Genomic DNA, 22,850 nt, shown 5'->3' with positions numbered 1-22,850 from the left:
TCCAAAGTAGTATAATCGTTTGAAATAAAATCGCGACGACCTTTTGAATAGTCGCGAAACGGGGTAAAGTTATTGCACTCGAGTCTTGGCCTAATCAAAACATTGTATAATTTAATCTTGTTCCGTGGTAAGAGTATTATTTGATAGGATTCGGTCGGGATCATCCATATTTAACACAACGACCGAAAGGGAGAACACATAGACACTAGCTCCCTCTACCACTCGACGCGCCAACTCGGAGGCGCGTATTTAGAGTCGATGCTCTCGCGCAACGGGAGAAGTAAAGCGCTGCTGCGCCCTCGGGAGCCGTCCGTGTAACGTGATAAACAACTCCCAATTCAAATCGGCGCAAGGAATAACATAATCACGTGAGTATACTTTAAGTTTTTCTTCGAGTCGTTCGAATTTCAAACCACCGAAACTTCGTACGTCTCTACCATTAATACTCTAGTAACAGTTTTTTTCAAATATTCAAAACTGGAGCGCCGCCAGGTAATTAATTAAAAACTTATTCGATTCTTGTAATTGTTTCTCAAAGTAGCCTCTTTTTTATTCTTTCTTAAAACTTTCGACACAGAAAAAATTGGTGAAATTCGCTCTGCCATGTTTGGCGGAGGGAATTAAATATTCGGACGATGTTTATGTCATTCGGTGAAGCATTTATGGCCTCCGTACTCGTTATGTTTCGTTTTAGTATGTAATTTTCCGTTTATCGTCCATTTTCTGGAAGTTTTATAGAATTTTAGTACGTTAATTTCCCTAGTTTATCGAAAACAGTCGTTTCTGACGAGAGAAAAAAGTTTCCTTCGTCTCCTTCCCCGAATCATCCCGACTTCGGGATACGCAACTTTCTCCAATTTTTACTTTGATCTATTCTAGGGTTTTAGGAGGGAGAACACGCGCCCCCTTGAATAAAGAATCTATTTTTCTATTCTTCCCCTACTCTGGGGGTGCTGGAGTTTTAATAAACGGTCACGGAAGTTGAAAACACCACTTTAATAGCAGACGACAACGATAGTAATGAAGCCTTTCGGAGCCGGTTGCGAGACCTCTATGTTACGAAATGTAGTGTAAAACACGACTTTGATAGTCGCTGGTGAAGAGGATGAATAATTCAATTACGTCACCACGTCACCCATTTAAAAAAATAACGCAAATTTTAATCCAGGGGGCGCAATTATGTTAACATTCACTTTCAATTCCATTCCATTTGCTATTGAAAAGTTTTTTTGGTTCTAAATTTTTCATTTTTGAGCCCAGGTGCGAAAATTTTCTCGGAGGAGAAAGGAGACGCTTCCGCATTCGACTGCGATGCTTGCGGAAAATTTTATTATTATTTTTTAAATATTTGATGCGCAGAAAATGCAGTCAAAATGAACCCACTTCATTGTGACACCCGAGTGTGGAAGAGATTTTGAAGTCATTGCTCGTTCGTTACGTCACCCGAAAGGCAGTTTTCACAAGTTAATAGCTTAGAAGAAATTCTAACCACAAAACAACAAACAACACGTCTCTTTTAGGGACAGATACTTCGGCGACAATTATTCTCCTATGGGAATACCTTAGCGGCAAACGAGTGAAACGTGAAAGAAGAAAATTTTAATTGCTGGTCTCCGACTCCCAAAGCGGAAGCATAATTAGCGTAGATGAGTTCTATCTGCGCAACAAAATCTGCTAAAGGAAAACCGAATTTATCTAATTACAAATGAATTATTTACAGATAAGTAGAAAATTTTGTGTAAAATCGAGTTAAACTGTAGTTGTGGCTCTTGCTCTTCTTGCTTTAGTGCAGCTCAAAATTATAAAATCAATAAAGGCTGAGCAGCTGCAAAATTTGCTAATTATCTTCACTCCATCTTCCTGTGCCTTTGATTCTCTCGAGATAATCGAAGGCACGTTTCCTATATCTGTATATAACTTATATAACATTTGCAGATTTATCGAGAAAAAATTATGTTTTCTGACTCGTTATCAATCTTATGATGGATGGATGAAGCTGTAGTTTTTTCTTAGAATCTCTTTTAAAAGATATGTCAAATCTATCAGACGGATGTATGAAAAGATCAACGCTGGTGTAGGAGTAGGAAAATATAATATAAATGACGTATAACTAGGCTAGATTTTTTTAAATACCCCAAAATTTTCTGCTAATTACTTATTTAACTCGATCAATTTTGATTTATTCGCCGATATGCCGCAAATTATGGATTTAAAACTAAGTTAGTTAGAGATAGCGGGGGGCACATTCGTGACAACTGTGCTGAAGAACCGTTTAGAGAATTATCTCTCTCACGGTTCTGTACAGTTGAAAGGTATACAGTCGAATCGTGTTACATTCAACGATTTTTTTTGCCACTCAAACTGGAAAGGAAGACAACTGAAATCTCAAATTTCTCGATTTTTATGGGACATCGGGCAACTTGTAAGTGACAGGTGTGGCGAGTAAAACCGTTCCCACAACAGAGTATTAGTTACGTACCCTTCCATTTCTAGCGGGGAGGAGCAAGTGTCTACAATTAATTTCTGCTGTCTTTTTTCATTTCTACATAGTTTTTCTCTATTAAAAAAGATACGGTACAGATTTTTAGCACGTGTTTTTTAAACAAATCGCTATTTGATTTGCTGCAAACTGGTACTAAGAATGGTGTCTGGGAAGGTGATTCTGTCACCATTCATTAATACGAATGACTAATTGTTATTTTGATACAGAATATTCCCAGAATTAGGTTCCGGGGCATGTGCTCCAATTATTTTGCGTATTGCAACCCGAATTATCGTTTGTAGAAGAGTTAAGATCGTAAAAATCTTAACTAGGTATTAAATTTTTGTGGCTCTTAGCCTTAGATTATCTTATAACAGTTAAAGATAAGATAACAAAGGAAGGTTTGTGCAGGAAAGGAAAAAACAGATGCGTTACTTCCTGTCTTTAGTCACTTTCTGCAGCAGATGTGAAGCATAAGTCATTGACTTTATTTCTTCCCGTGTTTATTTGCCAAAAGATTAACAAAATTGACAGATTACGTCTTCGACATTGTCGACTTCACCAAGGGTAATTCGATAAATTCAACATAAAGGGCGTTGTATACACTTATTTCGATACCCAGTTTTTTAATATTGCTACAGTTTAAACGTAACAGAAACGTCAGTTTATCTTTCTTAGTAATAAAACTTTAGCTTCGACCCCCTCTGGGTTTAAAAAGTACAGAATATCACAGAGGAAGTCTGTTAGTTTAATTTAACGGGTTATAAATTTCACTTTAAAATGTAAGGCTAATTTAGTAGCCAAGACATAGACGTTGAAAATTACAGAAACTAGTTTAAATGATCCGTTAACTACCCGGAATTTTGTGTAATTATTGTTACAAAAGTAGCGATAATTTTTAATGTTTGGCATCGTAATGCGCTGTAAAATACAGTAGTTTACATAAAAGTATAACTGTATACAAGGAATAATGGCATCAAGCTCATGCTGCTTTCTTAGAATAGTTAAGAAATCCTTTAAAGTTTAACTGTAAAATAATGTTTTTATGTCACTTTAAATATAATCGAGCAACAGTTTTTTAAATAAAAAATTTCAAAATTAGGTATAAAATTTGAAAATATAAACTTTTTTATGAAGTAAAATAACTTGTCAATCATTATAAAAGTGAGGGAACTAATTACAATTATCGACATTTTTTAATGCTTGTCGTGTTATCATCTTACAACACAAAGCAAATAGCGAGAATAAAAAGTAAGAATGCATGAAAGTTTCTCAGAATTATAAGAAAATTCCATAAATTTGGCCTAGAAAACACTTATTTTGTGTTAAAATTGATAGTTTTAGAAGCTCATTAACATACTTAAGATACGGATCGAAAAATAATTAGGTATACAAGATCATATTCTTATACATAAAATATCAAATATCCAATTAATTTATTAAGATCAAGATATGTAACATATTTAGATCGTATATCTAAGTATTCTGATTTCTGCCTCTATATTTATGTATTTTAAATCATTTTCTTCAAACGAAATAGCCTCAAAGTGAGAAAAATTTGGAATGAATCATTCTTTAGCAGCTGCAAACATCCAGCATGAGAAGGGTGCTTCACCAGATGGCATGTGACATATCCTGTTCCCTTCCTGGTCCACACCACATTTAGTAACCCAGATTAGCAGAACCACTCATTTTTTCTCGGCAAAACTTTGTAACCGTAGATTTTAATGGTAGTTAACTCGTCTTGTTTAATGGTTAACATCTTAGTTTAACTCAAAACATGACCAACTTTAAATAAACTTCAACGTCACGAAGCGCAGCATTTGAGTAACGTGATTGAAATTCAAAATTTTTAAAGAATGCCAGAGAGAGTACATAGTTCTAATGACGTCAGCAGTGTAGCCACTAAGATTTGATACCAAAGTTTTTAAATTTCAAGTCTCTAACCCCAATATTTTTTAAGTTGCAGAGTTTTGAAAATTGTTTATCTCTGAAGGAAAATGGATAACCTTTCAAAATAGTCATTATTGTAATTGTTACGCCACGTAGAAATAAATTACAGAACTTTTCTATTTTGAAGCATGTAGATTTGTACATAACTTTATTCTATAAATTCAAACAAATGAATAAAAAACTTTTGTAGTAATAAGGAAAATTGGCTACATCTGGATTTTGTTGCAGAAGTCGTAAAGGATACTTTAAGGGGGATCGAAAGAAGAAATGGAAACGAATAGAACAAACAATTAAGTTTATTTCTGTAGAATATTCCCTCAGGGATTTTTTACTGCGACTAATAAGACAAGTTTCATTATTTACAGAGAGACATTAGCAGATTACGCTTTGTTTTCTGCCCTACTTCTGAAAATATCGGAATTTTTACGATTCCAACCAGCTGCAAGTACACAAAACTCGAACATATACTCTGAAATATTGTATAACGAGCCTTTCCTGTTAATATTCTTATCTTACTGGCGACATATTTCTCATAAAATCCTTAAATCTTTCAGTATCCAACTTCCCCCGTCCCCTCGAAGATTAATAATGCTCTAAACACATTGCCAGATGAAGTTTCCCCCGTTTAGGGGAATTACCTTTGACGACGGTAGTCGTTACAGTAGAAAATTGGCATTAATCATCTTATTATTTCTCTCTAACGATGTTCTTCTCGTGTTAACGTACGAACTGACTTGTTAGTTGAACGAGTAAGAGTTGTTGCCCAATATTTAGCAGGGATTATTGAAATTTTTCTGTATTTTATATCATCTGCTAGATATAAAACCCTCATTTTGCGGTTTTTTCACATTTGTAATTTTTCTGGTATATTTTATAGTGGGAACCCCTCCGCTTGTAGTACAGTACAGTACATTTCATTCAAGTTGCTTGTAAATTTTCGATAATTCGAGTAACTTTCTCTTTCCGGAATTTTAGAAATTATTATATTTGTACATTATGATTGACTAAACTTTATGACCTTACACTACATTTTATTACATTTTTGTCACTTTTTATAAGACTTATACCGATTCAATTTTCGTTAGTGAATAGGATTTTTATTGATTTTTTTAAGTTTTAGAGGACTTTTACGAACTGCTGTAGTGTAATGGATATTTAAGGATTTTGATAGGTTTCACCAGACTTTTATAGACATTTATAGGTATAGATAGGTTCAAAAATGATTATCATTGGTTATAGTCAACTTTTGTAAGTGTTGATAGGTTCTAGAGAATAACCACAAGTTTTATAGGTAAACTTCTGTAAATTTCTAGTGTATAGAAATTCTATACAAAGTAATTTTGTACATATAAAACGTTTTTTTAATTATAAAAAGTTTTAGTGACGTTTTAATAAAGCCTGTTAGATTTTAGAGGATTTTTGTATCTTTTAATAGATGCTAGATTTTTTAATGTATAAATTATGGTAATTTCTACGTGTTTTTATAGCTTTTCACGTGTTTTAAAGGATTATTGCATTAGATATTGGCGTTTTCTAGAGGATTTTAATAGACTTTGTTAGGGTCGAGTCGATTTTTGTAGGTTCTAGTAGATTCTAGCGGACTTCTACGTTCTAGGGGATTTTAGTTGATTTTGATTTACTAGATTGTAAATGACGTTTAATTAACTTTTATTATTAATTTGTTGACTTTAGCAGTTCTTTAACACATTCTTACGACATATCAGCTAGCCGTTACAGTATTTATTGCAGTATTTAGTAGATTTTAGTAGATTTTTAGAGGTTTAAATCATTCTAATATTCTGACACGTTTCCTTATAGATTTAACAAAATTTTGGTGGTTTTTGTCGATAGATTTCGATCATTTTTAGTGGATTTTCCCCTTCCGTTTCCTACCTTTTTTTCGGAGCATAAATTGAGATTTCCTTACTTTTTAATGAGTTTCGTTGCCATGTATTGCGGAACTAACAACAAATTTTAGTGTTTTTTTCGTAATTGCTAGCTTTAAACGTTGAAAAAAATATAATTTTTTATGTCGAAAGACGAAAGTTTGCAACAATAAAAAGTAAACAAGATATATTCATCGTAAAGGTGATTTACAATCTTATTTAAATTCTCAAGTCGAATCTCTCCCCCTTTTTTCCTTTATTTTTTTACTTAAAATTTTATATCTTTAGATTTTTAAAAATTAAAAGAAAAAATCTCCATAGTTTCGGAATAGAATATTAATATTTTATAAAGGAACCGAGTAGTAATTTATTGAAGAAATTTCACTACACATCTAAACTCTTCTTCCCTTCGTGTTCGTAAAATGAATGTTTTATTCCAGTCACGTGATTGATAGTTGTGGAATAAAATTTGCAAAATGTTCGCTCTCTTTCTCCCTCCCTCGCAACATCCACGCTCATTTTTTACACTTAGATTTTGATTTAAGATCGCTAGGACCATTATTTAATAAGATTTCCTTGATAATTCCATCACTTTCTTCCTCAATTTTGTTAGAAAAATTGCCCAAATATATGTTGTCTATGCCCGTGGGTGCTTGCTTTAAATGTGCCACCAGATTATAATCTGGTAGCACATTTAAAGCAAGCTCCCATAGGCGTGTGTAGGCTGTATTTTGTCCACTTTTTAGTAAACATTTATGAAATTTTAGCTTATATTATAAAATTTTTTGATATTTTGGATATAACCGACAGCCGTTTTATTGAAAGGTGTCATTTTTTTAACCTTATCTTTGCTAGGATTTCGAAGATATTTTATAGGTTTTGGTAGGTAGTAAACTTTTATATATTTTGATAGCTTCTAGAGGTTTTTGTAGACTACGGTAGGCTCTAGAAGACTTTTTTTTACAGATTTTGATAAGTTCTGGTGGGATAATTTAGTAATTTCAGGAGGATTTAATTTATCTTTATATTAATAGATGTTTAAAGATCTTTATAACTTTTTATAGGTTTTCTTGACTTTTATATGTTTTGGTAGGTTCTAGAGGATTTTGCATATATTGGGAGTTATTTAAGGTAATTCTATTCTTATTTTAATTAGATTTTTTTAAATTTTAAATCCTACCTGTTTTGTAACCAAATATTTTTAACGTTTAATATTCTGAAGAATCCACGTTTAAATTTTGCTTCCAAAGTTATCGGTTAAACTTTGTCAACCATTTCTTCCGACTTACATAACATTGATTTATCATTCTCAACCTCGCCGTTTTATATTAACTAAAGTAGGAACCATAAAATAACTTTTAATCGCTGTTCTGACTGTTAATTTAATGTCTTTCTTTCAGAATTGCATCGTCTCTTAGCTGACACATCTGACTCGCCCCTATTTGTCTCTTCTGATGGGTTCAAAAAGCAGCAACACGCTCTCCTCTACACATTTTTCTGTTTAAGATGAAAGATTTCTTTCGTTTTCCTTTCTTTTCCTCCTCTTCTTCTTCTCCTCGAGGGAAAAATCGTTGTTGTAATCCTCAAAGACGTGAAGATGGAATCGTTGAGTTGTACTCCACTTAAGCTGTTAATAACCGTATAAATCCCACTCAAATACTTTGAAACCTTTTCGATTGATCTAAAAATTACTTTGGCAATTTAAAAGTTAACAGCATAACTTTAAAAAAATAAAAAAAGAAGGAAGAAAAATCATAACACTTCTCACTCACTTAGAAAAAGAAGCGTAGAAAGCATCTTCCATCAAAAAACACCTTTGCATTATGTTTTTTTTTTAATCTTTCCAGTGATTTTTATTATGCAAAACGTCGTCATTCGTCTCTTTTACACTTTGTATACATCTAAAAAATCAAATTTTATAACCCTTTACATGTTTAGCGGAGTTTTAAACTAGTATACTACCAATGCAACGTGTTCTAGGCACGAAAATGCTTCAAGCCTTTGCAAAGCATTAATTAACAAACATGGCACACTATGCATTAATGTTATATTAGGCCTATATTCTAAAAATTAAATATTATTTTTAAAAATATAGAGCTAAATTCGATGTTTAAACTTCTAGACATCGAAATAACTTTAAAATAAATTAATTCGTGTAAATATTCATACTCCTAATATGCTTGGCACATTGACATGGCGCCAAGTTTAACAGTGTGCCGAGCTTATTAACTTATGAAAAATTGCATGATATCAAATTTATCCTTAGAATTCATAAAAAGTACTACAGAAACTCTTTAAAAACGTGTTCTTCCATGAATATCCATTACTTAATCTTGTGTGCCAATATGGCGCCTACTCGGCTTCAGTCAATATATTTCAATTTATCTTCGAAATTGGCGAGTTTGTATTTATCTGTCTTCCAATTTAAGAGTCGGGCCACCTATAGAACCAATGGCGCCATTACTATACGATCCGTTCCGAGTTCGCACGATAGTAGATGTACACCTCATAAGCATATCGTGACACGAGTCCAAAGGTTTATCGGGCACGAAGGGAGAGGGGTAGAGTATCTATTACCCTAATGGACATGATACCAAGAGAATACCATAATTCAATTTACTCCGTTCGCAATCAAACAATATGTATAAATGTAGTCCACTAATTTGACTTCGGTCTAAGTATAATGGACGTCTGTGATTCACACAACTCGTTAGCATCGTGATTCATGAATATAAATGATGGACACATAGGAGAACGAAAGGTTTTCGCGTGTTCGATTTATCTATAGGAAGACCAGAAGAAATAAAATAATAATAATAAAAGAAAATATGCGAAGTCACCACAGACTAATAAATATTTTAACGATCCAATATGGCGTCCAATAGTGTCATTATCGAGAGAAAAACCTATCGATTTTTCTTGGTTATGTCGCCTTATCTTCTTGCTTTGGAATAAAAATGACTAGACAGAAAGTAATCTCCCCCATTTATGTTTTTCCTACAAATTTATGTAGGGAAGCGAGAGATTACCAGGGGGCGGTTTTTATCTGATATGACTGGTGACAATGCCTTCTGTCGATTTCCTCGATTTGCTAAACTATCGTCATCGTTGTTCGCGAAAGGAGTCCCGAAATATGCTGCCCTGCAGTCATGCCAATAGAGCTTAAACTCGACAACTTTAAAATTTCCCTTCTCGCAAAGTAGGCCTATCCAAATGCCGAACTATTCTTGTGGTGCTTAGTTTCTAAGCTTCCGCTTCAACTATTTTAGAACTCTTCAATCAAAATTTACATTATTACTGAATGGTTTGAGCAAAAGCAATACTTGTGAGTCACAGAAACACGTGGTTTGAGTAGCAACTTAACCAATAGCGTCATAGATCTGTTCTATTGGTGGGGAGTGCACATTTTAATGCAAATTTCAAATCATTCTTGAGAATTTCTCAGTGTAATATTAAAAAGATGACGTCAAAGCAACGCAATAATGTGCACTACTCCCACCAAACTAACAGATCCCATACAGAGCCAGGTGGGTGATTACCTAAAGAAAGCATTTTAGAAAAAAAGTTGTGTTTCGAATCATCCGAAATCTTGTATAAATTAAAATTTAACACATATCGAGAGGGACAAGTATTCGTGATTTATAGCCCTTTTATCACAGCATTACGAGTCATAAAGTTTCGGCTATTCTATTGAAAATCATGGCTGTAGAAGAAGAGAATTGTATTTTTGAGTAGAATTGCTTAAATGATAGATTGTACACGTGTAACAAATCACATATTCACTGGGACCAAGAATGTGTTCTAACTTATGATCGCCATGAAACATTGGCGAAGAGATAGCGTACAAACTGATCTTATCAAGATTGTCGACTCTTAACAAGTGGGGTTTAATGTAGCTAATAAGTACAGAATGTTGGTTAATTACAGTTAAAGATTATTTGATGAAAAACCCTAACAAAAAGCAAGCGATCTCCTCAGAGAATATTACAATTTTTGCTATTCTTTATATATTAAACTAATGGAATTATTGACAGAAAAAAATGATTAATTCATTAAAATTAACTTAATATCAGGAAACCTGATTCAAACGAATTACTTGTTACGGGGCCACCAACAGCAGCCAAACGAAGCTCGACATAAATTCGATAACTTTTATTTTCTGGAGGCCGAAGAGAAGATTTAGTGTAAGGGGCGTTATATATCACCGAAAATTTAACTTTTATTGACAGGAGCCCGCTTCGGAAGTCGATAAAAATGGTGAAAAATTTGATTTCCAAAGCGCCAATACGCCATTTATAAAAAATCGATGCTCGATAATTATATAGACTAAGATCCGTTGTGACGTTGCAATTACTAATTGTAAAGAATGACAAATGCGCGTGACTCATGACCCATCATCGGGCGAGGTGGAGAAGCGGGGAGGTGACAAATGTACTTTGAGAGCTACCAATGATCGACAATAGATTGGTACAAAAAATCCCGAAGGTTGTACTGTACTCTTTACGCATTACACTACGGAGCTTTACGCTCCTTCTGTTAATTTTATTGCTGCTTATGCTAGCCACTCATTCGAGAGTAAACTTGACATCATAAAAACTCATTTGTTACGTTATTCCGGGATTTAATCTTATTTTAAAAAGTATTACGCTTCAATTGTGTAATCTATGGATTTTTCTTCTTTCTTTCGAGAGACTGTAATACCGTTTACCCTTTTTCAAACACATTAATGAATCATTACGATGATGTTGAAGGGTAAAATTTGTGTGTTTAGTCTCTCACATCCACTTTTATCACTTCTTCACTCAAGATGTAGTATACTAAACTATGACGTGCTGTTTGTATATTTATGCCTATATGTGTGTCTGTTGTGTGATATATGCTATATTTCTGCTTGTACTGTACTGATCACTTCTATAGCTAAAACATACTTTCTATAAAGTTACCTGGCTGTTCTTCAGAACCGAAGTTTTAAGTTTAAAAATTCGTATTAATTAAGCAGTGATACTGATTATTTTTCATTATTTTCAGGTGAAAAAATGGCTTAGCAATCTTCAGAATGGACCGAAAATACATCTTTCTCGCAATTCTCTCTCTCTTGAATGCTTCAGATAGCAGAAAGTGCCCAGACGACTGTAGATGCTACGAAAACCTAGAACGTAAATATACAGTGTGTGAACTAGGAGGTCTAAAACAGATCCCAACGACAGATATGGAAAGTGACACACAAGTGCTAATTATCAGTGCTCCTAGAGACAAGCCAAACTATTTAAACATCGGTAGAATATTCCTCAAGTTTTCAGATATTCGCGAGATCAGAATCGTGCACTCTAACCTCCCTGCTATTGGTGACAGTTCGTTTTGGCCCGGTGACAAGCTGTTATTACTAGATCTGAGCCACAACAACATTACAATTTTAAGAGACACGGACTTTAATGGATTAGAAAATCTGCAGGTGCTAAATTTGAGTTATAATCACATTTCTGGCATTCCCTCCGCACCCTTTCGTCTACTCAAGAGTTTGAAGACTCTGTCACTGGGTAACAATCGTCTACGTGGCCTCGTACCTCGCTCGTTTTATCTCCTACCCGAATTAGAAGTGTTGGACCTCGGTGGTAACCCATTAAAAGATATTGACCCAGAATACATGAAGGACGTCAAACCGTTGAGGAAACTCGTCCTGGCAGGATGCCAGTTAACAAGATTGCATTCATTGATCTACCAGCAACTACCGAACTTGGAAGAACTCGATCTAAGAAACAACAAGTTCAAATTTTTTTCTCCCGAAGAATTTAGGTACCTTAAGAGACTTCGCGTCTTACGCTTGGATGGCAACAGCTTGACGGTGATCGTCGATAAGACGTTTGACGGACACAACTTGGATCACTTGGGCCTATCGGGGAATAGAATACATAGGATCACACCGTGCACATTTTGTAACACGTCCATCAAAGAGTTGGACTTGTCTAACAATAGCCTCATTTCTCTGAATGCGGATGTCTTGGCACCTCTGGTTCCATCTCTTTCCTCACTAAACATAAGCCACAATCCTTTAAATCCCAGGGTCATCGCGGCCGTCCTGAAATTATTGTACAGATTGGAAAAATTGAATATAGCCGGAATGGGATTAACTCAGCTTTCGGACGATACTTTATCCAAAAATCGGAACTTGAGGCACTTAAATGCTTCTGAAAACAAATTTTCCAATGTTTCTTATAAATTATTGGCCCCACTTAAAGCGTTACAACTTCTAGATTTGTCAAAAAATAACTTGAAGTGGCTCTATCCCAAATTACTAGAGCAGTTGAGCAATGCAACAGACCTAAGTGTGTTGCATCTCGAGAACAATCCGTGGTTGTGCCAAGAGTGTCATATCGTCCCGTTACTGACGTGGAATTCCACTTTAAACAGGTGCGAATTTGGCCAAGAATGCCCGCGTTGTGCTCAACCTCCCAGTTTAGCCGATCGGATACTTCAAACCCTGCAAATGGAGGATCTCCAACCCTGCGCCGTGTCTCTGACTCAACCTATAGTATTGCCAGCGACGTCCAACATAGGTGTGGTCATAGCGGTGACCATCATTATCATTTTGTTGCTGATTGTAGTGATAGCTGTGGTTCTGTACAGACAACAAGGAGCAGTTTACTACACTCACGAAGAGGAGCGTAACCACGATTATTCATTCGATCCTTGTTTCAACCGGAACGGGGGTGACAAGAGATTGGCCTTTATTAACATGGATAGAATAGAGGAAGCCCCAGAAGATAGGCAGATCAGGTCGAACATCAGATGAGCCATATTTTATTAGTAGAACATTATAGGAGCCATATCGTGTGTTTTAAAGTTGGGGCAAGGGATGCCACCAAACGGGACCAAGTTACTTAAACGTACCCAAATCAAATTTTACATAAAATTCAAAAGATTGGTGGTGAAAGGTTCATATTTTTTTTTTTTTTTTTTTTTTGATAAAGCCTGTTAATAATAGTTTCTTTTCTTCTGTTATTGTGATAGATCGTGTCAAATTTTAGTGGTTTAGAACATTTGTAAAAGTAGCTTAGAGTAGGCCATTTCTTAAAGAAAGACGAAAGAAGGAGGCGAAGAAATCTCATTTTTTTCATCAAAAAACGCAAAAAACACGAGTTTTTTAAACAGGAAAGAAGAATAAACCATTTCTTGGGCTTTCGAAGGTTTTGTAGAGCAGAATTTACATTCTTTTTTATAAATAGAATCATCAATTATCCAAGAGACGGGACTCTGTCGTCGTTCTGGTGACATTCGCAACAGATACGAGCTTTAAATAAGTAGAATATATTATAATATTCCATTTTTAAGTTCTGTCGTTCATAAAATTAATTTTAATAACTTTTAGATTTTATTGAAAACAGTGGCCGCACGAAGAAAGTAAAATGAAAAAGTGTATTTTGCGTCGTGTCGCATCGAATCGCTTCCAAAGTGCCGCGTGTCATTGAACTCGACAATACAATTTTCTAATGGATAAATTTTAAAGTTTGAATTAAATCTGGTCAGATATAAAGAAAAGTATAATAATAAAAGTTTTAAATTTTTATTTGTAATTCTTTCCTCTAATTAAATCGACGGCAATGGAGTCGCGGAAATGATAAACGACGTAGAAATTCACAATAATTTATTTCAAAATTAGGTTAGAAAACCCATAAATGATTTACTCAAAACTGTCTTTAATTCAATCTAAAGAAAAATGCAGTGTTGCGACTTTGATTGGAGTCGCGACGCCATCTCCTAATAAGATAAATTTTGTTGAAAATAAATAAATAGAAATCATCAAAATAGGAGCAACGTTTAAAAATTTAACGTGTTCGAAGCATTAAAAACAAGCAAAAGAGCTTAAAAAGACTTTAAGGATGCGCGTGGCTTCGGCTTTTGAAAACAAATATTTAATGTGATAAATTAGGTAGCTGGTAGATTATTAAAAGCCCCCGTGTTTCCGGTTCCATTTCTTATACCAATTTATTGCCTCTACCGACGTATAAACAACAGAAACTGAACCATTTTCCTTACAAAATTAAATGTACACGCGGTTTTAATCTAAAACTTTGGTAACTTAGAGAAAACAGACAACAAAAAAAGAAAAAAAACACCGAGAGTGAAGTGAGAGATGCTTCAATTAAACGAGACTTCACTCTAATAAAGCCAACTTATAAAATATTTAACCACTTTTAATAGAATATTCTGTCTTCTAGAAGTTTATTAAAATAAATTCACTGCAGAAAATAATAAAAAAATTGTGCATAAACTCGTCGAAAACGGATTGTAAAACATTTTAATTGGCTTCGACTCCATTCGAGAAATGGCGATTAGTACTTAAAATAATTAACTCCTGTATATGTTTACTTCAGAAACTAAGTAAAATATATTTTAAAAAATAAGTGAGAAGTGCACTTGGGCATTAATGCATTATATATGAGGCTTAAAAAGTCATAACTTGTCACTTAAGTGAATGAATAGAAATGTTTCATTAATCACCTCCATTAAGGATGATATTTTTTACAATTATGCTCTTTAGGAAATGAACTTAATAAATTTTCCATAAATTTCGACAAATTTTCAAACTATTTTTACATATTTTTCTTCATTTTTCGATTATTAAATCATTTTATTTAAATAAATGTAATTAATAAATATTCTTCTGTAATAAATTTAAATTAACCAATAAAACTCATATTTTATTTATATTACCCAGTAAAATTCGCGTTAGTTTATTCTAATTTTGTTAAAAACATTTTTATTGGTTAAATGATCATCTTCGTAATTGACCAATAATGCTTTAAATATTTATTATACGTAACAGTTTTCATTTTTCTTAATTCGAGTCGATTAGTTAAAAGAAATAATGACGTACTGTACCAATTAACTTCATCGAATACTTGTTACGTCACACGTTTTAAATACTTAACTATAAATCGAAATTGATTGGATAAATTTTGATGTAAAGCCTTAATGACGTGCATTATTTCATTTAAAGTAACCAATGACGTTTAATGATTTCATAACGAACGCAAATGAATTTTTTATTTCGAGCCGATTGGATAAAAGAATGCGAATCAACCAATTAAGTTTATAAGCTAAATGACATGATATTTTATAATCGTTTATTGGTTTAAATTGAACGTAATTGAATAGAAATTAACCAACGACGTTGCGATTTTTTAAAATTTATAAAATTTAAATTTTTGGGGTGTTAATCGATTTTAAATTAAAATTTATTATTTTTTTTCTACAAAGGTTTTAAAAATTTCTTATTAACAAACTTTTAGATTTATTATTATTTTTCTCCTTTTAACCGAACAAAACTATTCGAAGACATGCTTCTGACAGTTTGGATGGATGGACTCTTAAGAAAGAAACGACAAAATGGAAGTTACTTCTATTTAAAAAATAATTTTTTTCTACTTTTAAGAATGGAAAAACACACGAAACACCACTAATACTCCGTGCATAAAGCGAGGAGAGAGGAAAAAATCGTTAAAGTCTGCACTCTTTTATGTGAATTGTTTGCCTCAAAAAACTCGCTAAAAACAAATATTAAAAAGGTTTAAGTGGTAATAAAGGAATAGCAAAGGGTGGAATGCAATGTGGCGGAAGCTTTAGGAATGTTCTAAAGTTGAGATATGGCGAAATTGGAGACATACTTTGACGATTTACCCAACTCATAATAGCAACGAAGTTTATATTACTACTGATAAAGACGTTTACTTGATCTAAATCGGTTGTTAAGCATTCGTTCGAGCGAAAATCATTATATCGCACCTTATAACGTACGTTTACCGAGAAACAAACCGAAACTTTCATTTAAAACTTAACCAATTAATTTCACTGTGTTCGCTTCTGTTGGATGCGAGTGAAATACAAAAATGTTTCCCTCTTAATTAAGTTTAGCTTCTTTGATTATTTTCCAACAAATAAGTTTGTTTTTAACACAATTATTTTTCTTTTTTAGTAAGTTAAAACCGAAATGTTTCGTTAGGAACGGAGAACTTAATTAAAGAAAACGTGTATGGGTGATGTAATATTTTTTTCATGTCTCAATCTTCTATTCTTTTTCTTCACTTTGATATATATTTCTGATGGGTAATTGAAGATAATTTGTTTAAAAATACAATAATTTGGCTGAAAGTAAAAAGAAAATGCACTTATTTCTGTTTAAAAATCTAGACGGATGAATTATATATGCGCTCTTGTATCTTACGTCATCAGTCAGCAGGGAGGAGTTTTATGACAGTCGGTGACGTCACTGGGCAGGTGTTTTTTCGTCTGACACCTGGTTAGGTCAAAAGGTGACCAAGTATAGACCCTACTCAGTTAAACGTTTTGTATCGTGAAGAAAAGAATGGTATGTTTTGCATTTCAACACTCAATTTGAGATGTTAATAAATACCATATTAAATTTCTACATCGAACTATTCCCCTTCTAGAAGACGCCGAGTCGTAAATTTACTTGTAGGCCCATCGCTTAAGGTTTACGAGCGCTTATGGTAAAAACAAAGCCCAAAACACGTACAGGAAGTAGCCACAAGTCAAACAATACTCCTTTATAGAGAGCTGATGCGCTCGTACAGCGTATTAATGGTAGCAATTCAATAATAGGTATCCTATTAAGCTAACGTCATTAAGATCGTAAAAGAGGATCATTAATAGTTGTTAGACTAATGGAAAGGGGCCGATGGATAAAGCGCTGCCATTTTAGAACGTTTAACTTGTTACTTATAACAGAGGAAAAATTTGAAGCTCTTTGTTTTAAAGTAGTCTCGAGCCATTGTCCAGGTTATAGAAAGACATCGACATCATCGGTAGCAACTATCAATGAAGGGCGTGTCCAATAAAGAAAGCTTTTGTTGGTCATCGCTGTCCATCCGACTTCTTTTATACCACGACAAAAGTCGCTGTCAACGGGTTTAGTGGCGTGAAAAATAGTTCCAAACCATGCCCAATTTTTCTATTGGAAGACCGCTAGAAATTTAAATGCGAGATTGGTCTCAATTCGATCCAATTTATATTCACACACATAGACTTTTTTGCCATTAAAACGCCACAATGAAAGCAGATTGGTCATATATAGGCCTATATATACATACCGACAATGCTTTAAGCACGAAGACACGCATAAAAACACCAAAAAGTTCTTGCATATTGGACGAATTCGAAATGGATTTTTAAATCCGACCAACCGGGACGAACTTGTATAGATATAATTTAAATACGATTTGTAGTAACGCACGTTATTGTAGCTTATGTGACGCAAATATGCGTTCTTGTGTTAATTTTAATTTATATTATGACATGTCGAGTCACGTTACCAATTAAAATGTCGGAGAAATAATTAAAAAGCAGAAATGGAAAGATGAAGATTTGTTGTAATCTAAGAAAACGTGTAAAACAAGCTGATTTCCTTTTGATAAAAATATCATTTTAACCAGATTAATGCGGCGATGTTTCGTTGCAACATAATTATTTTAGTCATTTAAATATAATAACTTTTAAAAAATTAAATACGGTAACCTGATTTTAAAACTCGGTATAAAACTACCCGATCACACACTGTTTCGGATAATAAGCAATTTTTAAATCTATCAATATTTTAATTATCCAATCAGAAAAGAAGTTGGTTCAAAAAATTCAATTTACATATTTACCATTAAGAAGAGATTATTTAAATTTTTAAACGATCCGATGAACGGAATCTTCCAGAAGTAACCAATAAGAAGAAGGTTTGTATTTCCGAACGATTAAAAGAATTGGCTACAAATTTGGCCCAAATGTAGCCATTTTTTGAATAATTAAAACCGGTATTGACTAATTAATTTTCAAAAATGTCTTGACAGCAATGTTAACGAATGAGTTTCTGTCGGTATTATTTAAGTTACAACGTAAACGATTCTATCAGTTCGAAAATGAATAATATATAAGTATAGAGATTGCACATCTTCGAGTAGTGATGTAGTTTGTGAAGTCGATTTAAAGTAGCGAAACAAAAAATACACTTATATAACGTGTAGCAATTTTTATGCTTGAAATGATAAAGTTTCGTGTCTACAAGATTACTTTTCGACCAGTTCAAAGTAACGAGTCGGCATAACGGAGCAGCTCGTTTCCCGAAACGGATAGCAAACAATGTCACACCTTGTCAAACAACTTACCCATTGATCAGTAACCAAGATCGGAAACTAAGTTGCCTATCAACTAAGAGTATAAATCAGAAAATTTAATTAAATTTTGCTTTAAGAATTGCCGATTAGGATAGCCAATCTTCACCAAATGTTCATTACGTAGCGTATAAAGCAGTGGCAATAATTTATATCCTAAATTACTCGTCTGGTGTACCGAGAATAGAAAGGATTCGCCTGTTTTTTATATTTTAAATTGCGTTAATCTCCAATGTTGCCATTACAACAATGGCGTCTTCTCCGAACTGTGTGTTGAAGCAAAGAGTAGTCTGATCCTTTAGCGCAGTTGATTTTTTCTTCTAATATTTCCATTAAGAAATAACGAAATTACTTATAAACGACTAAAACATTGTTGATTGGAGTTTTTAAAGTTTCAACCACCTCGCCATCTGGTGGCGGTTTTTATAAATAAATTAAACTAACATTTTTAATCTCCAATCGTTTATATATTTAAAATTAATTAATCTTAACTAATTACATGATAATATTTTACAATAATTCTGTTCAAATTCATTTATCTTTTATTTTTTCTGCAAAACGCCTCGTTAATGGAAAAATCGCAGTTTAATTCTAAATAAATATTTAATTTTTATAAATTTAAAAATAGCATCATCTTTCGTAATAATCTTTAAAAAAAAACAATGAAAATCATTGTTAAATTTAAAATGATAAACTTTTAAATTACGTCACGGCTGATAATTAAGAAATAAAAGATGAAAACGCTTTAAAATTAATTTGTTTTAAAATAACAACATTGCACAGTACATGTTTATTTCTAAAATTTATCAAAGGCAGACAATATACGTTCGGTGTCGCCATCAAACGACGGAAAGAAGAAACACGCAGATGTCACTGTTTTTTTCGAGCTCCGTTGTAAGTAATTTTTATTTTAAAATTAATATTTCGCAAGTAATTTAAGATAAAATAATCCGTTTAAAGCATCCATAATTGTCCAGATATTACTTGTATTTATTAATTAATTAAATGTGCAGAGAATTTTTATTGTTTTAATACATAAAAGTTCGCCATCTTGGTTCCACGTCCATATTGATCTTTCCAACAATTACTGGTTAATTTAACGTTTATAAAGTAATTTTATCATGCAGAAAGTTTTAAAACAGTGTATTATTGAATAATTTTAACAAAATTTTAATCCAGATAAAGCTTTTTACAAGTGATGCGTATTTTATATACAACAGAGACTCCATTTATTCGTGTAAATGCAACTATTAAAACGATTAAACTCTGAAAAATACGATTCTTATTGCATTTAGTGTCCAGAAATGGAGTTTTCTTTGTGTAAGAAGCATGAAACGGCCACGAGCAACGAGGGAAAGTGTCATTGTAAGGGGCTGCCACATAAAAATCAATAAATCGTATTTTAATGATGTGAAATGAATACTTGTTTTAGAATACTCATTTTGATAATAAATTACAATGACATTTAACGTATCTTTTCCATTTATAACTTAAAATTTTAAGGCACAAGTTAATAAATTCCTAACTTACTGTATTATTGTAAAATTGTTCACATAAACATGAATTTTCTTTCTAATATTTAATTTGCTGAGAAATTTTAATATTTATACGTATCGTGTGAAATAGGATTATTATTTTCTTGTGTATGAGCCATCAGATAGATTAACTATAAGGGAAAGGGGCAGACACATAAAAAGCAATAAATCATGTTTTAATGGCAAAAGGTTAATATTTATTTAAGAATAAACGTTTTAATAATAAAATTAAATAGTATTTAGTGTAAATTTTGATTTAAAAAAGTAGAAACTAAGATATATTTAATTTATGCAAATTACATGAATACAAATATATTTTATGATGAGAATTAATATTTCAGAAAGTTTGTGTTGATTGATTTGTACCAACACCTTTCAACTGATGTTTTTATATTAAAAAAGTTAATTTTTCTAATCTTATATAGCAATTAAATAAGAAATTTTGTTTCCTTTCAGCAAGAGGAGAATATCTCACATTCAGGTATTTACTGTTTGTTTCTTAAATTTGTTATTGATATAAATAAAGTAATAATTCCTGTTTGTTGAAGCAGTGTTATTTGAAGAGAAAATTTCAAAACAATGCAGAGAATTTCAAAAATCAAGTTTATATTCAATATACACCACTGAACCCAATCAATCTCCTTTCTGATAGGGCTTGTAATTATTACCTTGTACAATCTATACCTATCTAATTGCTTTGTTCTTCCCTGTAAAAACAGAAGTCGTGAGCTTCTGTCGATTACATCTCTATTCTTCGTACAACCACCCGTCGTTACTACCAATTAAATGATTTTGCGAGGTCTTCGGACTGGCATTCGGGGTGGCCTTTTTGGTCGTGTGCCGTGCCAGAAAATTAAGAGGAACTCGTAAGGTTTCCGTAGGTAGGCAAAGGATCGCTTTACACACTTGTAAGTTACCGAACACGATACATACAAGTGCCGCTTAATTAAATACGTATGTAACTGCTTTTCTCTCAACTCGTAACAAATGTAATTTATAAAGTCCATTAAACTACACACTTCTTAGGTAACTGTTATAAACAATAAATCAACCAGCTTTATAATATACACTTAATTCTATATTTAAACAAACAAACTCAAAAATGTGTGTAAAATCACTTGTAAGAAATATAAACCATAATAGACTCTCAGAATTTCTAACAAAAATTATAATTTACCTATATATTTAACAATTAGAATGGATAAATATGTAAAAATATTAACTAATTTTTATATTCTATTAAAATTATTGAAATATTAAATATTTAATTTTGCATAAATTAAAAATTTTATTTTTTTGGTTATAAACAGCAATGTAATAATGTATGTCATAAATGCTTATGTAATAAATTTTATCATTGTACAGATTCTAAAATTTTAAATTTATATTTGGTAACAAAACTTATTTACAGTTGACCGAAGAGTGAATTTTGAAGAGATAGCCATCGGTGGGCTTCTAGCCGTTTTATAGCCGAGCGGAAGAAGCCGTTAACGCTGCTAGTCGGTTCCGGGTTCGCACCCGACCGACGGGCTATCCGCGTGGAGTTTTCCAGATTTTCCTCGCGTCTCGTACGTCTAAATCGGGCCAACTTCTCGTAGACGATTCCTCGGAGGCTTTCCCCTCGACGGATCTCGTCAAACCAATAAACGGCTAAAAAGAGGGCAGAGTATTTTCATTAACTAATGCAAAACAATAAGTACATATTATTTAAATTTTAAAAAGAATCATTATACTAAAACATTTTGTTTGTAGTTTAATCTGAAAACTTTTGCTTTCATTTTGTAACATAACCTTCAGCAGGCAAAAAAATGGAATACAAAGAAGAAACATAGACATTCAAATTTTATTTTCTTATTTGATAAATTTCAATATTAAAGAATGAAAGTATTAGCAAAATTTTCAGATAAGTAAGCATTTCATTAAAAAATAATCAATCTTTATTATTCACAAATTTGCAATGTATAGATGCATTAACTTAAATTATTGCTTACATTAATCTAGAAACAAAATGCCTCGGCATCCGTACGAAATATTTGTTTTAACTCGGCCGTTTTAAAAATTCTAGAAATCGAATTTTCACGACGTTAAGTGAACGATTATTTTTATTACTAATTTTTCAAAGTAAAGCGATTACTAAATTTCGAAACGAAAACACTCGTTTATAATCAAATTTTGTTTTTGGCTTTCGACGACGAAGTATTTCGAGACTATTCCGAAATTTTTCGAAATTAAATGGCACTTTCCCAACCTACGAGAAAGATAAGGAGCACGAGACCGTCCCATTTTCTCGTGCCTATTTTCGTAACGGTACAAGCGAGTAACGAAACTTCGTTTATACATTCAACAATATAAAAACATTTAAATAGGAGTTATATATGAGCCTCTCACTTGCCAAATCAATTAACTCCATAAAACAAAAAGTATAAAAATTATTATAAATTATTTTTTAAATTCCTTTTAAACTTTAAATTTAAACATTGTAGAACGTATATATACCATTACATTAAAGACTGCATTAAAGCATTGCTTTAATGTAACGGTATACAAAATTAGTTATGCGAAAAATGTAAAAATAATAACGATTATATTAAGGATTTACAAGTGGAGTTAATCGATTTGGCCGGCGAATGGCTCGTATATTACGGCTATAAATTTTTACTTAAACGACCATCCTTAACAAAAAAAATTCCAGAAGTAATATATATGACAAGTACGTGACACGTTCAAACACTTCGATATTAAACACATTAAACAAACACGATAGACATTCAAATAATACTTTGAAGTTACTCGGCCAATTATAGAATGATTTTATAAA

At 32.7% G+C, this 22,850-nt stretch overlaps 1 protein-coding gene across 1 annotated transcript; it reads left to right on the top strand.

The window, feature by feature from the left end:
- The first annotated feature begins 237 nt into the window (after positions 1 to 237).
- LOC136985360 (leucine-rich repeat-containing protein 15-like) lies at positions 238 to 13,885 on the top strand. The gene is made up of 2 exons (XM_067282632.1): positions 238 to 368; positions 11,350 to 13,885. Exon 2 carries the CDS (start codon positions 11,378 to 11,380, stop codon positions 13,109 to 13,111), a length of 1,734 nt encoding a protein of 577 aa, XP_067138733.1. The 5' UTR covers positions 238 to 368; positions 11,350 to 11,377; the 3' UTR covers positions 13,112 to 13,885.
- The last annotated feature ends 8,965 nt before the right edge of the window (positions 13,886 to 22,850 follow it).

Source organism: Centruroides vittatus, unplaced genomic scaffold, assembly GCF_030686945.1.
Source record: "Centruroides vittatus isolate TY-2023 unplaced genomic scaffold, ASM3068694v2 contig_1208, whole genome shotgun sequence".
In the NCBI taxonomy this organism is placed as follows: Eukaryota; Metazoa; Arthropoda; class Arachnida; order Scorpiones; family Buthidae; genus Centruroides; species Centruroides vittatus.
This window is presented reverse-complemented; position numbering and strand designations above follow the sequence as displayed.

What these genes read in the sequence shown, in the direction of transcription:
- LOC136985360 (XM_067282632.1), top strand. Translation starts at nt 11,378, where the DNA reads ATGGACCGAAAATACATCTTTCTCGCAATTCTCTCTCTCTTGAATGCT.